The sequence below is a fragment of the Epinephelus moara genome, chromosome 18, assembly GCF_006386435.1.
Source record: "Epinephelus moara isolate mb chromosome 18, YSFRI_EMoa_1.0, whole genome shotgun sequence".
Classification (NCBI taxonomy): Eukaryota; Metazoa; Chordata; class Actinopteri; order Perciformes; family Serranidae; genus Epinephelus; species Epinephelus moara.
In genome coordinates, this window is record NC_065523.1 from 28,998,592 (window position 1) to 29,015,170 (window position 16,579).

General features: G+C 40.4%; 3 protein-coding genes across 3 annotated transcripts; all 3 read right to left on the reverse strand.

Annotated features, from left to right (window-relative positions):
• Window positions 1-1,825: 1,825 nt before the first annotated feature.
• alyref (Aly/REF export factor) lies at window positions 1,826-4,969 on the reverse strand. Its single transcript, XM_050069418.1, has 6 exons — window positions 4,598-4,969; window positions 3,022-3,180; window positions 2,769-2,916; window positions 2,503-2,566; window positions 2,226-2,412; window positions 1,826-2,135 (listed from the first exon to the last, which is right to left on the reverse strand). Exons 1-6 carry the CDS (start codon window positions 4,835-4,837, stop codon window positions 2,121-2,123), a joined length of 813 nt encoding a protein of 270 aa, XP_049925375.1. The 5' UTR covers window positions 4,838-4,969; the 3' UTR covers window positions 1,826-2,120.
• Window positions 4,970-6,324: 1,355 nt separating this feature from the next.
• mcrip1 (MAPK regulated corepressor interacting protein 1) lies at window positions 6,325-11,900 on the reverse strand. Its single transcript, XM_050069423.1, has 5 exons — window positions 11,778-11,900; window positions 10,948-11,041; window positions 10,625-10,743; window positions 7,205-7,309; window positions 6,325-7,094 (listed from the first exon to the last, which is right to left on the reverse strand). Exons 2-5 carry the CDS (start codon window positions 10,953-10,955, stop codon window positions 7,030-7,032), a joined length of 297 nt encoding a protein of 98 aa, XP_049925380.1. The 5' UTR covers window positions 10,956-11,041; window positions 11,778-11,900; the 3' UTR covers window positions 6,325-7,029.
• Window positions 11,901-12,520: 620 nt separating this feature from the next.
• ppp1r27a (protein phosphatase 1, regulatory subunit 27a) lies at window positions 12,521-16,145 on the reverse strand. The gene is made up of 3 exons (XM_050069420.1): window positions 15,359-16,145; window positions 15,073-15,223; window positions 12,521-14,114 (listed from the first exon to the last, which is right to left on the reverse strand). Exons 1-3 carry the CDS (start codon window positions 15,807-15,809, stop codon window positions 13,994-13,996), a joined length of 723 nt encoding a protein of 240 aa, XP_049925377.1. The 5' UTR covers window positions 15,810-16,145; the 3' UTR covers window positions 12,521-13,993.
• Between the last annotated feature and the right edge of the window lie 434 nt (window positions 16,146-16,579).

Consider the following 16,579-nt stretch of genomic DNA (forward strand, 5'->3'; position numbering starts at 1 on the left):
TGTAAGGTAGTTATGATAAGCCCCAGTGCATGCTATTATGACCGGCCCTAATGCACACTAGTTAACAGTTAAAAGGCACACACACCACTGACAAGTGTCAGTAAGCTTTGATACTTTTTTCCTCCTGTTCATTTCTCTCTTTGCCCCTTTTATGGTAAATTTTTGTCTGTTGGCTGTTCCCTTGCATCTCTTGTTCTGTGGCAAGCTCACTACCTGCACTGTCTATTTACGCCTCTGCTTTGTGGTCTTTTTGTCTCTTCCTGGTCGGTACGTGTTCATTTGAGTGACATATTGCAGGTGAAGGCCAGGGGGCCCCCTGGTACTTTGGCCCCATAGGCCTGTGTCTGGAAGGCCAGTTCAGTTATCAATTTATGGTTGTATATTTAACAACAGTACCCTTTATATTACTGCTTTCACTTAAGTAAGGCATGTGAATTTCTTTACAATCATATAAACAGGGCTATTTATGATGACACTGTCATGTCAGGTGTTCCAGTTAATTTCTTTCCACCCACCTGTAGATAGCACCACTATGTGAATGTTATTTAGACACAAATAAAACATGTAAAACAAACAGTTGATATTTTTAAAAGACAAAAGGAAACAGAGAAGCTATTTGATTACGTTCTACATAAATCATGTGCAATGTTTCTTTTTGGTCATTGTCTGGGGATGTGTGCCCTTTGTGTAAGGCAGAGAGTGCCGCTGAGCACAAGCATGTCATTGTATTGTCACCCAAGTTGAACTTTATCTATGAAAACCTAACCGGAAGCAGTACGTGGTTACAATCTAAACCTTTGTCTTTCGACACGCTTCCGGGAAAATCGCGCTAACGACACCATTGATGTATTAACGACACGCGTGGGCATGCAGACACACACTCACAAGTCTTGCCCTCAGGGATCCAAATATGTTAAACTCTGTTCACTTTATCCTGTATTTTGGCTCCTCTCCCTGAGCTGAAATTCCTCTGCAGTCTCTGAGCAGCTGCACAAGTTCCTTATTCACTGAGGCAGAACATGATTCAGCTCATAAAGGCGTGGCAAAGAGGTACCGAGAAGTTCATTTGAAAAAGCGGTTGGCTCAAAGTTTGACATGACTGATGACCGTATATGGAAGATACCGGCAGAGAGCAGGGTGACACCTAGTTGCTGTGATGGGGTAGTGCATCAAGGCTGCATGCTCAGTCATAACTGACACTGCTCAGGATGCTCAGCTGTGGAGACATTTACTTTTCCAGCAAAGGAATATATTCTGATAGACACAACCAGCCAGCCAACACATTATCATTTTTTAAAATTTATGATTAATTTGGCAACACCAGTCTGCTCTGGAAGGTTCAAGACTCCTATAGATTACTTACTATAGATTTGTGGATGTTTTATGGCAGTTAAACTGCTGAAAAAGATTAAAGTGCATTGGTTTCAGTAAGGTCTTTGTGGGTTCCAAAGCATCCTGCACGTACTAAAATTAGTTGCAAAGAGGAAACAAACACCCATCAAAATGCATCACAAATACAACTTAAGTGGATCAAACATTTCTACTACTCTTCATTTTGAAAGACTAAAAACACAACTCTCCTTCACAATAACACATAGTTTAAAATTTAATCTTAAGCTTGATTTCACACCCCTTGTTACTTGTGACCATTACTTGATGCAAACAAAGTGGAAGTTAGTTGGGGTCTGCAGGTTTTACACCATTGAAGAACATGTACAAAAAGACGTGAAAAATGACCTCATTTTAGTTTAATATGAACTTACAGCAAAGGTTTTGAAAAACTGGATGTCTAAGCAGATATGAGGACACAAACAGAGAGACTGTATTTGGTTAATATGCACTGTAGGTTTTATTCCAAGTGTCATAAACTACAGGGTACAAGTAAGAATTGGGGAAAACCCAATTCCCATTAACCTACAGCCAAAACCATTTTCATCAGAAAAAAAGGAGAAAAAAAAAAATACTGGTAAAAAACACTTCGGAGCATTTAAAAGAAGAGGTTGGAACAATAATTTCAAATCACATCAGAAGACGACCAAGTGTAAAATATTCTGCACATCTGTAACGACCACCCTTCTGTGCAGACAGGAAGGGACGACAACCCAGAGGAGCTTCATTTCTTAGCTGGTGTCCATCTGAGAAAACAAAATGAGCGTGGAGTTAGACAGCTGCAAAAACGCAGTGTGGTAACTGATGAAAGGTACTGCCTTGACAGGTGGACTCACTCTGGCATTGTAGGCGTCTAACTGTGCGTCGAGTTCTTCTGCTGACAGCTGTTGCTTGCTGCTACCGCCACGGCCGCCCCGACCTCTTCCTCCAGCACCACCTGAGCCACGCCCTCCGCGGCCTCTCTGCATTCCTCTGAAGCCGCCCCCGCGATTTCTGTTCATGCCTCCTCCGCCTCTGTTCAGACTGAAAACAAGAGTGCCCATCACACACTGTGTCCACACCGTCTAAGTCAAGTTGCTTTTAAAAATAAAAGAAAAAGGTGGCAACACTCACCCTTGCATAGGTCGCCTCTGTGTGTCAATTTGTGATGTGACAAGCTGGATGTTCATAGGCCGCCCTAGAGAGAGAAAGACATTGTGAACCTCATAATTTAGGCATGGCAGCAGTGCTAAAACAGTCAATTTGCCAGACAGATTAACTAATGATCTTAGATTATCAAAATACAAATGATCCCAATTTCTAAAAACACACAAAATATCTGCACAGCTATAATTCAAAGCAAGAGGTAAGGATGCGTATGATTTGAGTCTGAGGCATACCATCAAGTGGGATGCCATTGTACTGTTTCATGGCTTTGAGAGCATCTGCCCTCCGTTCGAAGTGGACATCTGCTGTTCCCAGGCTTCTTCCTGATCGGTCGTAATGAACTGCAGCCTTCTTCAGAGTCCCAAATTCAGCAAAAAGTTCCTGTTTGGGGAAAAATAAGTCTTGAGATGCTGTTCCTGGCACACCAACCTATGGCAAACATGCTCCGCTAACAAAAAACAAATGTGTAAAGCAAAAATCAAGTACCTGAATGTCTGCATCTGAGACCCCAAAGTCGAGATTCGAGACAAGGAGCTTCCCTCCAGTTTCCACACCGGCTCCTCCGCCACCTCCAGCAGGGCCACTGAAGCCGCTGAAGCCGTTGTCAAACATGTCATGCTGCCACTTATCTGGAAGCTGTTTAGGCTGCAACAGATGAAAGACAACGCACCTGCTGACTTCAGGATCCCCTTGCCTCTGTCAATCACAGAGTCCACACGGCTGGGTGTTGGGGCAAGCAGGGGCTCCACTTCCAACAGGGCCAGGGTGCACAGCTCCCCCCAAGAGGCTCCCCAAATGTTCCCTGCCCACCCCATCACTACAAGCAAAGTGAATCAGTTCAGACAGAGGTGGACATACACAGGACAGACCACTGAACTAGAACAGCAAGGGGATGTGCATCACTTCTACTATACACACAGTATACAAGTTATATAAATATGAAGCCTAGGCATTTGCTGAGACTGTACATATTTACAAAATGACTACATCAAAACTGATTCATCATCCCAAACCCAACCACAATCTCTATACTAACCCCTGAACAACTTGCCCACTCTGGCTAGCTACCAACATAGCCCACTGTTCTCTTGCCATCTGCGCCTCCACCAAAGGCTCTCCAGATATGATCCTCGGGTACACAGGGGGTCGCCATCTGAAGCAGTGTTGCCTCCAGCGTTGCACCGTGTTTCCTGGCCCGACCCAAAGTTCTTTACCAAGCCACGAAAAGGGCTTTCGTGAAGGGGTTAGTGTCCATGAGATGAGAGGATGGATCTGAAAAAACAACTAGATAAGGGCCAGCTACCCCCTCTATGCGAGCGTGGATTATCTGAGCGTCCATTTTGAGACCACGCCATTTTGATTGGGGCTTTGTTGGGCTCGTCTAAATACTCATTCACACTTTAGGAGTGAAGGTTTGCCTTATAAGAACACTACCAGGGTGGTTGAAGTCCACTGATCCATCCTCAAGTAACAGCCAGACCGGTTGAAAAGCCACCAAACAGGCCTTGTTGTGAAACCCGCCAGCCACTCCCGAACAAAGGCCGCCTGGTCGCTGCCCCGGGACAAGAACAAAAACTATGCTCCAAAAAAGTGGTGGAAAAAATCATGTGCGGGTGAATTTTCTCGTTGACGTGGGTTCCTCTCACCATCATTTGGACACTTGGGCTGGAAAGCTCTCTTATCGATCGTTGGCAACTAGCTCTAACTTAAAATGGCGCCGCCGAGGCCTTCACGATCCAACTTTAGCTAGTTAGCCAAAATAGCTAACACGCTCGCTCTCTCCACAAGGCCTCCTCTTGACAAAAAAGTGATGTAACATACGGGTTGTGGGAGAAGGGACACATTATGAATACGTTACAACTTCCATAAATGCTTAACCGCAAACCATAGAGCTCCCCCCGAAGGAAACTCGGCGGTTATAGCGAACATTTATCGCTTGACTAGCAAGCTGGCTAGAGGGTTAGCTAGCAAGCCTGCTGGAGAATAGAAGGATGTTAACCAGGCATTTTCAGGTTTGCCGAAGGGTTTTCCTTTTCTGCCCATTCCTCTAATTTTCTCATACCCTGCTGTAAGGCGTTGGTCTGCCTCTAGCGCGGTTCAGGTTCTGTCGGTTCCTCATGGGGCCGGATCCGCCGCCTCGGCCTCCAAATCCTCCGCCGCCGCCTCCAAGACGCCCAGGGCCTCCTCCTCGGCCGCCACCTGAACCTCCGCGGCCTCGACCTCTTCCACCGCGGCCTCCGCCTCTCTGCTGCCTGTTCTGCTTGATAATGTCGTCTAGAGACATATCCATTTTATCGGCCATTATGCTGCCTCAGTAATGCTAAACTGTGAACAAAATATAAAAAAAATACGCCCTAGACTCGTTTGGTCCCTCTCCTTGCCCCTTCTCAGCTCAACGCTCTGCTCCGACAAGAAAACACAATAGCTTTCGCTGTATATAGACAAGCTGGTTCGTTACGTACGGCACGTAGTCACTACGTCATTACGTAATATGCGTGGCCAAGATAACACCCACACAAACACCATTCCAGATGGCATTAACACAACTGTGTATGTCTCTTCACAGTTTCTAATTCCTCTCAGATATTTTTTATTCTTTGACTGGTGATATTCTAGATGGATTATTTACTTTTATAAAAAGAAGCCACCTAAATTATACACATACATTTAAATTTTAACATAAAATATACACTGCTTATTGTCTTATTGCTATGTTTGCAGACATTGCTACCTCCTGCTCCTTTTGTGAACATAATATAAAAACTATTTCCCATATTTTTTTTTTAATGTGAAATATCTAGAAAACTTTGGACGGATCATTGGACAGAACCTCACCTCTCTAAATCTGTTTACTCTTTTAACCTTAGGGATATTATTTATTATGATAATCCAGATAATATCAAATTAATTCTGTTATTCTTAATGCTATTTTTATTTATTCACAAACAGAAATTCTCTAAATCACTTCCTAGTATTTTTTAATCTTTTCTAATTGAAGGTTCTTCTCAAATCACCAAGTTCATGAAAAAACAAAAAAGTTTTAAGCTTTAGAAAATTATGCAACACTTTTTCTGAAATCCTCAGACTAAATATACTTTTTTTTCCTCTGTATGTTTGTACCCATTTGTTTTTTTGCAGTTGTATTTTCCATGTAATTTTAGTTTACGTGTTGTTTACCCGATGTTCTGTACATTTATTTTTTCAATTTAAAAAAATGTTAACACAAAATTTACTGCATAATTATCACTTATCAACATGAATGACTAGATGATGTCACTTAGTAACTCGTAATTACAATATATAAGAATATATAAGAATATATCAGATCAGATCAGAGCCACAAGAATCTGTCAATTACCTGATTAGCAGAAAATCAATCTGCAAATATTTTGGGAATCGACTATTCAGTCATATAAGTCATTTAATTTAAGCACTAATACCAACATTTTAGTGATTTCAGTCTCTTATTTTATGACTATTTGCTGGTTTTCTTGGCCGACTATGACAAATGAAATATCTAGTCATACAAAACAAGCAAACTAAACGTCAGCATTGTTTCTAAGAAATAGTTTACTATATTCTGATAAATTTGGACCAAATGATTAATCAGTTAATCAAGAGAATTCTTAATGAGGAAAATAATAATTAGCCACAGCTCTTAAATCAGTATGACCAGGATATAGCACAATTGTTAGTATCTGGATTTATACAATTCCCTCCAGTCTAAGTTTCAGGGTGAGCTCCCTGTCTCTGTGGTCATTAATCATGTAGGATCAATACAAGCAGGAGTACTGTAAAAGTCTTTTATTCAACATTTTGTTTCAAGGCTTAGGGGAGGGGGGTTAACCAAGGGCAGCATAATTGGGGGAGGTCTCTACTTAGTAAAGTCCATTTGAGGGCAAGTAAATTTATAATAAAAATGTTGGCCTTCTACATTGCATTTGGCTTCCAAAACTTGCCCATAAAGTGTTTATCCAATGTGACCATTTCATTACTTCTACAATTTTACTGATCAAACTATCTTCCAAAACATACTAAAAAAAAAAAAAAAGAAGTCAGCCCTTTCGCATTTTCCTCCAAAGTCATATAAGTAGCAGTAGTAAAGAAAACAAGGTTTGTATTTAAGACTGCAGTCTTTTGTGTCCTGTGGAGGGTGTCCACAGTTTGTACCTCAGCATCAGATGTCAGCAAATTTTGATGAAAGTTTGCGCCAGTCCCATCCGCATAAAGAATGTACATATGAAGATTTTGTGACTGGAAAAAAACACATGAACCAAGAGACGAGAGAATATGTGCTCCCTGGAATCCCGGTTCTTTTCTTCTTAGTCGGTCGTAGAGGGTAAAGAAAGAGATTGAGCTGCAATGGTCCAAAGTTGAGAAACAAGATTGGCATTCTGTGCTAGACTGGCCAACAGGGCTGACTTTCTGGCTGATGGAGGAAAAGTTCTCGAGGATAATGGGTGGAAAGAAGCGACTGGATCATCGTGAGAAAGACTAGGACTTCTTGGAATCCTGTGTGTTGCGTTTCTTGAGGTCGCTCAGGTCCACTGGTGTGAAAGCTGCAAGAGCAAACAGAGAGAGCTGTTAACAGGCGTGTTTGATTCATTTAATCCGTCAGTGTGACCTCAAAATAAAGTCCACTTCACTACTATGTTACACTGTAACTTACAATGTAGGTTAGGATTTGGGTTCTTCTCCACATACTCCTGTGGTCCACGGTCATTACGTTCACTATTTTGTGTTGATCTGATGTCTCTGAGCACACACTGCCAGGCTGTGAAAGAGACAAGACAACAATGCTTTTGTTACATTTAGGGAATTTAGGGTTAGTAATGACATGACAAGACAGACTGAAGGGAAATAAAACGTTCAACTTAATGAAGGTGAGACTTGTTGAACAGTTGAAGTGAGTGTGCTGGCATTAAGTAACTTGCAAACTCAATCTTTAGCACTTTTCAAAGTAAGTGCTTCAAGACCAGTATTTGCAGTCAGAGCGGGCAGTCAGAGTGGGCAGCAAATGAAGTTGTCCCATTTAGATAGTGGAGCACTATTTGTGCTTTCAATGATGATGGTTGAAGTGATCCTTGAAAAGCAACCTGACACATAGTCTGTTGTGAACAGCACTAGGCTGCCATGGTCCAAGTACTCACCCCTACCTCACTGACACTACTGTTCTCATGACTTTAAGGTTACCTGGGGAGTTTTGGAACTCTAGTAGCACTATAGGCTGCATCCACACTGATATGTTTTTACTAAAGAACAGCGTTTTACAACAAAAACTATCTCCATGCCGTGCGCACTGCTGCGTTCCAAAAGTAGCAGCTGAAAAATGGGCTCTGCTCTGGCATTTGAGCGCGCCTGCCACGTGTCTTCATTGAAAATAATGAATTTGAGGGCGCAAAAAGTGCGGTATGTGTTCGACCTCTAAGACCCACTTGGGGAATGAATGTGGGTATTTGTTTTATTGTTTTAAAAAGTCTCAGTTTCAGTCCGTCCAGACTAAAATGCAACCCTGGAGTTTTCAAACTATACAGGGCTAGCAGCGTTTTTAAAGGTCTCTGTTTTAGGGGTTCCAAAACATCAGAGTGGTGTGGACGCTAGGCATGACCGCAGCAATATTTATGCATTTTAAAACAAAAACCTATCAGTGTGGATGTGGCCTTAGAGTATTTTTCTACAAGTGGATCCCTGTAATGTTGATCTTGTGTTTATCTTGTTCACAAGGACTCACATACATAAGTAAGTGTGCGCGCACAGAAGATGCGCTATATGGTCAAGCTAATGGTTTCACATAGTTTCCCTGACCTACATGTTGCAGTCACACGATAAGATACAAACGTCTTTTGAGGATGGAAACACATTTGCCACGTCAGTTAGACCGCAAAGATGCTGTGGAATTTTCTTGTGTAACTCATCAAGTCTCATCATTAATCTCATTGTGTTATTACAATTAGATCTGGTGAGTAACTCAAGAAAACTCCAAATGGCAACTTTGAAATCAACTCATTAAACGAGGTGTGGTTCCCTCTGCTGCGCCAACAATGAAAAGAGATTAATCACTAAGTATGAGAGTTGAGAACAAGACTGTTGAGAGTGGCCTCTTGCATTGTGGAGAGGAAAAGCTGATTGACAGGCAGAAATGTTGTAATACCATTGCTATTTACAAATTGTGTCCTGACATTTAACTGGTAACCTGTTTTGTTACTCTCTCAGGGTATATGCAGGAATCCTGAGGTTAATTTCAATACCATTTTAAGACTTTTTTAAGACCTTCCAAAAAAACCTTAAGACCTCATCGCCACTTCAAGCTGTCGTTAGCAGCAACGCATCTTTAACTTACTGAACAGATGTAGTTTGCAATTAAATCTATGGAGCACAAACATACAACAGAACTCAGATAAGATGAGAAGGATTTTTTATTGCTTTTTGCTCCTCTGTTTGGCGCCTGGAGGTGCGCCGTCGCGTGATGTTGCACAGGTACGCGCACGGCCCCGAGTGGCAGTCCGAGTGTGCCTACCTACACATCGTTGTTTGTAATAGTCGCGAGGAAGAAAATAAATTATACATTCATGGATACTTTATGTCAAAGCTTGAATGCCAAGAAAATTTAATACTTCATAAAATCGCAATTAAGACTTTTTAATACTTTTTAAGACCCCCCGGACACCCTGTCTCTAAGTACTTTAACTCATTAATGCAGTGAATCCACTGTGTTGCAATCCAATGCTTAGAATAACCTACTATATGAATAACTGTAACAGCTGCACACATTTATATATTTAATGGTATACTACAGATAATGGCACAAACTTTCATGGCCAAAAGGTGTCTCTATTTAAAGACGGAGTCTCTCATTATGGATATAGATCATTGATACTTGAAATCACCACCTAAACAAATACAGTCCTCCCATCAGCGCTCCTCCAGAGGCTTTACCACCCCTCTCGCTCCCATCACTTCCTTTCTCTTTATACATCCCTGACCTTTCCCCTGTCCCGAGCACTCACACAGCACCATAGTGTTGTGTGTCTCGGTCCAAGCCACTTTCTTTGTTTACCATTTATAAAGCTATTCAGCACGCACACACACACACACAGAACGGACAACTAGCGGATCATAGAGAGATAATCTCTGAATTTGACAAAAGCGTATTAAAGCAGACTTTGGAGAACGAGGTAGTAGTGTGCTCAAGGACTGTTTTTATCATATGAGACTCAAGAAAAAATGCAGGTGCTCTTGAAGAAAAGGGCTAGCACATGGAAAGAAAAAATGACCTTCAGGCACTGATGCGTGGAGCAGGAACAAATGCAATCAAATTAAGTTAAAAACCCTTTATTGAAAAGGCAGCCATGTTTTTTAAATAATGTCTTTTTAACTTGATTCAAGTGCATTTGTCCCTGATCCACGCATCAGTGCCTGAAGGTCATTTTTTTCTTCCCATGTATCAGAGTAGAATCACAGACTCCAGCTTTAGATACAGTATCAGGATTTTGAGGAGAAAAAAAAGCAGTGTAGTTCTCAGTTTTAATGGTATGAGCTGAAGTTTCATGTGCCATTTTAGCTGCCAATCCCCGTGCAAGTGTTTATATGTGAGATGAACAAATTGATAAGGATTGTGTTTACATGCTGTACATTAAGTGATCAGAGTGAAGAGTTCTGACCTGCATAATATACAGAATCCAGAAACACAACATGGTCAGACTTTTTTAATAGGCCTACATTAAGCTCTTTACACCACGTTTGGTTTGCTGCTGAGCTTTAACAGAAGAATTAGTTTCATACCAGTAGTTACGGAACACGAGAAGACGGGTCAACCGCAACAAACCTACCAATAATCACCCTCTTAAATCAAGTGTGGTGGGAAAACGTGCAGAAAGAAGATTCAAATATGACAGATATAACCATGTTAAAGTTAATTTTCCTGCTGCTGTTTTTGATCATGTTTGTAGCCTTCAGGAAATAAACTTCTTAAAACTAAACCCTGACAACACAATTTGTTCTGAGAGGTCTATTATTCTAATAAGTGAAATAAAACACTCAGATTATTATGAAAGAAACTCAAAGCATTGGGGTCAGATGTCGTACTTACTATCATGTATAAAGCGCACATTTTCCTCATGTGCTGGGGTGAAAAGCTCCCCGCTGTTAGTAGGGGATCGAGGGCTTGAAGTCCGCTTGTAACTATTCACCATCCTGGGAGCAGATGAGCTGCACAAACATGAAAAAAAGCAGAATTAGCAGGATGAATAGACATTCTTTTAATCATTGTTTACTCTAAACTTTGACATACTATTCTTCTGTATCTCAAGCACAAAGCAGTACACACCTGGTATTACATTTGATTACATGTTAATAACCAGTGGCGTATTTGTACATGAGCATTCCCACTGGAGTGCATAACTTTATACAGACCTGGTCATTCTGTTTGCAGTCTGTACTCGCTCCTCGCTCCTCTATGGTGAGTGGATGTGAAGAATTAAAAGCTTCAGAAGTCCTCAGCCAAATCCTAATAATACACAACGGTGGCATGTTACATAGCATCTCCACATGAAACCAGGAAGCCAGTTTCAAAATACCATAATACAGGCCTCTGATTACATTAACTCTTACTACTAGAAACAGTAAACTGGTGACACTGCTGATTAGCCCAGAGATAAATTAGCTAGCTACTCACTAGTCACTAACAATGTACTATGTCATCTGAAGAGTTCTGACAAGTCAAATATCATTAGTAACATTACGAGTGATGTCAACTCATAGTTTCTAATGCTAGCTAATTTCTGTATAGCTGTGGTATGCTCTACGTCTGGAAAATAATGAGCAAACACTGACATTAGCTAGCCAAGGGGCTTTTGTTTACGTTTTTGCTTCAGTAGCATCAGCAGTGTTAGCATCAGGCTACAGATACAAACCCAGTGCGTTAGCCTCTGGTCAAATTCTCACAAACAAGACTGTTTACTGTCTCTACAAAGAGCTCTGCTTCTTAGCATCCATGTCCCTCCATAGCTATGTCATGGACAGCTAACTACAGATCTGCTGACACAATAATTTCGGCTAACTTTAGCCAGCTAGCTAGCTAGCTAGCCGGACGGTTTACATTGTCTTGTCGTATCGTTAGCTTGAATCAGCTAATATTCTGCTGGCGTTACTGGTCTCAGATATTTATTAGATGGACACTTAGCGCAGTTGTAACATTTCTAAGATGCACAGCAAAGGACAAACTGTTAATATAGTCAACAAACCTCTTTATAACCCTTCCTTTCGGTTTCTTTATTCAGAGGCTGTGTACGCCCGTTAGACCTGGCTAAAACGTTGCCAATGCCAACCAATCATTTCCGGGAAAAAGACACGGAAGTGAAAAAGCTCTCATCCTTACTGTTAAATATCTGGTCTCTCACCTCACACAGATACTAGCTACGTATAATATTACAGCCAATTATTACATTTACAAATTTAACATACTAGTTTATACAGTGTAATGTAGAGTAATGCACATTTTTATATTTATTTTATTTTACTTTATATACTTATATTTCATACTCTTATTCTTACTTCTTGTAATTTCTATCCTTTTATTTTATTTTTATTTCTATCTTTACATATCTGTGCACTCACCTCTCACAAATACAGTCTACGTATAATATTAAAGATAATACATTTTAATAGACAGTCCCTATCTACTGGTATGAGATATTTGTTTAAGAAAATAAAACAGTATGTGTACATTAGCTGATTTACAGTGTATTTTTCCACTTACTTTCTCACCAATATCTGTCTTCTTAAATAAAATTACAGCACTACAGTAGATTTTTCAATGGTGCTACTATTGCGACTGTATTTTAATTTTCCAATCATACCAGGATATTAGGAACATTAGGACATATCATTATCATTTATAGTTTTAACATACTTGTTTATACAGTGTAATGTAGCAAAGTGCACATATTTGTATATTTGTACACAGTTACAAACTAATTTAATTTAATTTAATTTAATTTAATTTAATTCTATTTTATTTTATTTTTACATACCCCTCTGGGATCAATGAACAACTTCTGATTCTGAAAGCAGCAGCAGCAGCAAAACCTGACTTAAGTTGAGGACATGCACATCCCAGATAATCCTGCACCACAGTGATACTTAATTTATGGCTTGTGGGCGCCATCTGGCCCAAAACAGGGTGTCCGGTGGCCCGCCAACAATTTTTTAATTCACAGTTACAATAAACTGACTCACAATGGGAATTTTTTTTTTTTTGGCACTTTGATTGTAAATAGGGCGCCAGAGTGCATAAAAAGACAGGCAGTGTAGTGAAAAATGGACAGATGGATTTGCCTTTATTTTTATTTTTTGCCCTTTGTTTCAATTTTTTCTTATTATTATTGTATTTCTCATTTACTTATCTAATTATTTTTGTTTATTCATTTTACCTGTTTTTTTATTAGTTTTTTTTTTCTTTTTAATTATTTTTCATTGTACAGAAGTGCCCTCCAGGCAAAGCAAGTTGAATATCCCTGCTGTGCCATATTAAAAATGTTTTACGCATACAAGGTCAAAAAGCTCCAGCCTGAAATGATGGTGATGAAAATGCCGGTGTCTTCTCTCCAGTTCTTGTGACACACTTGCATGTCTCTTACACAGACTACACAAAAGCAACAAAGGCATATTTATAAAAGGTTTCTTTATTTATGAAAACGTACAAAAATAATTATTGAGGAGAGAATTATAAGACTTTCATTGCTGACATTCATAATTCTACCACAGAAAACAACAGCAACACATATGCGAAAAACACTGCAGCAGTAAAAGTGCTTGTACAGCATGAACTTAATGTTTTATGATTTCTGACCATCAATGAAGGATTAATTATTCATTTGGCTGATCCTCTTTCTGCCCAGCAGTGAGGATACACACCTCTGTCTATAAAACACAAACATCTCGGCCCAGATTCTGTGTTGTAAATTCAATCTGCAGTATAATCAGAGTTTGGAAACATACAGCTACTTAGAAAGTGATTGCTGATTGAATACTTCAATCAAAGTGATGTTATAGATGAATCTGATTTTCTCCATTGGACCATAGTGACACATTGCTGGTGTTGTATTACATAAGCTGAGAGTGAGGACAGAGGAGATATGTGCAGTTTAACATTTGCTGCATACACACTGGCAGTATGACAAATACACAAGTGCACAAATAAAGTAATAAAATAACCACCAGAAAGAAAAAATACAGCCTCATGGAGTATTGCTTTAAGGCTGTTATAAAAAAAAAAGTATATAGAACCACCATCTTGCTTCACAGGACCAGTGAAACAGCCCTAACTCTGGCCATGTTCTTCCACCCTGTCACAAGTTTGTTTGGTGTTAAATACTGTTAAATATGTTGTTTCCAAGTGGCTGCTCCGCCCTCCATCTTGTCTGTTGCTCTTCTCTCTGTGGGTCCATTTGGTGCCCGGTCACACACAGCCCACCTCGAACAGTTTGAGCAGGTCTTTGCAGTCTGGGTCGATGAGGTCTGCAGGCTTCTCACCGTTTTCATTCTCCGCCTCTGTGCTCGCTCCCATCGCCAGCAGATACCTGAGTGGAGAAAGAGGCAGAGTGATGTTAAACAGATGATCTCAGAGATTTTAAAATAACATGGTTTTGTTTATCAGTTCTGCAACTGGCTGTGGTTTTTGATTGTTTCTATCTCAACTCAAAGACCTCAGAATAATTGTTAGAATTCAGTGGTATTAGTGAAGCTGTATTTTGCCTTATGGATATAATTCAGTACAACATGTGACACTAAATTCTCCAGTGTTTTCCTCCTCTTTAATCCCTGATTTTTGCTTAATGCTGAATACCATGTTTTGTTAACTGATGGTTAAGTTTCATGTAAGTTTTTCACTGCAAATTGTGAATGTTCAGAGCCAAACTACCTACAACAGAGTATTAGGGCCGCATTTAGAAATAAAAAATCTGAGAATAAAGTCGTATATTACCAGAATATAGTTGTAATTTCAAGAAAAAATTGTAATATTGAGAGAATAAAGTTGGAATTAATGAGTCAAGAAAAGGGTGTACTATTACTGATTATACTGATTCTGATCATAGCATATCAGAATTAAGTCATTAAATTATGTGAATAAAGTAATAATTTCATGAAAAAATATATTATATTGTAAATTTGTAATTTAATGAGAATAAAGTCAAACTATTTAAGGAAAAAGGGTGTAATATTACAAAATTAAATGATAATTTTACAATGACAAAAATCTTGTTAAACTATTACTTCATTTGTATAAATTTCAACTTTTTTGTCAAAACTACGACTTTTTTCTCAAAATTGAATGACTTCATTCTCGAACTCTCACTACAGCATCATATCCAGATTAACTTTATCTCAGTAAGGTCATTGCAATCCCTTAACATGTTCAATACTAAAATTAAAGACCTACGTTTTATTTTGTTTTCCATATTTTATTCTTTGTGATCAGTGCACTGAAAACGGAAGCATGATTGACCAAAATTAAAGGGTTAAAAGGTCACGTGTTACCTGGCAATTTCCGGGTAGCCGTCACTGCAGGCCATGTGAAGCGGCGTCCAGCCATCTTCGTCTCTCTGATGAACATCAGCGCCGTATTTCACCAGCAGCTTCACCACCTCCATGTTTCCTGTTAGCACGGCTTCATGTAGCGCTGCCATACCTGCACACAAGATTACGTCAGCCCTCTGCTGCATCATAACTGACATCATAACTGTTCCTCATTCGCTGTCATTATTTCTAATATCAAATCAGATTTGCAGGACAGTGTGACAAAGAAGTGTGGGGCTTTGCTCACCTGAGTGGAAGATCGTATCGACACGAACCTTCCTCGCTCTCATGAACCGACCGATCTGCTCCAAATCTCCTCGTCTCACAATATCCTGGAAGATGATGTCATTGGGGAAGTGCACAGTTCTCTTTGCAGGTGCGACAGGTGTGACAGGTATGACAGGTGCAGGGTCCTCTTGCGCTTTTGTGCTCCGGCTTGAACTGTACCGTGACCCTTTGCTGGATGAGGGGACGTACGTCGATGCAGACTTGTAAGTGGACGTGTAGGGTGACGGGGCGTAGTGTGTCGTGCTGTACTGTGTCGTGCTGTACTTTGTCGGGGAGGTGTATGAGGATGTGTAGTTCGGTGTAGATGGTGTGTAATGTGAGGGGGTGTAGTAGGAGGGTGTGTGGTATGTCGGTGTGTACTGTGAGGTGCGTGTGTACGTCGACACCGGCACATGGTAGTTGTACTTCATCCCTGCGGCGGCTGCGGCTCTGCCTCCTCCCTATGCTGTCAGCCCAGGAGGAGGGAAGTGAGAAATCCAAGAGAACTCAATCCAATAAAAGAGCAGTATCCTTCGCTCTGTGTCCTTTTTACTCCTCGCCTTGCTCGCTTCTTATCCTTTAGTTCCCAGCTGGAGGATCTCCTGCTGAATACAAGCACCTCTTAAATCTTCACTGTGATCCAATCCCCTTCTATTAGCTTTTAAGGTCCTCTTTTACTCGCCTGCTGTGAATTTCTCCCACCTGTGTGCGAAATTATCTTTTGCACAGTGTGTTTGCCGTTGCACAGAACAAATGTCTGATGTGGGCAAGTGGGAGAGCACCCCTATATACCCTCTGCAGAGCTATTTTCGGGCCTAATATCCAGTGACTTCAGCTTAGAAATGAGTGGCCCTTGTGCTGCTCCTCCCACTGTAGAGTCATATGCCCAGTGACACTGCATCCACCCCTCGTAAAAAATGTTGACAACCAACATGTTCCCTGTGAGGCTTGCTTCAGACCTACATCTTCCCACATAAACATTTAAACAACTATATTTAACATCAGAGATAAATGTTGACAGAAGGAGACTGTACCTCAGATGCACAAGAGCAATTATTTGGGGTTATTACAAGCTTTAGTTTTCTATAAATCATGCTGTTTTGGTTCTAGATGTGTTGCAGGACAAACAAACAACAGCAAACAGCACTAGTACATGAATTCATTTTGATATGTGTTGTTGATTTGTCTGCTTACGTCATAC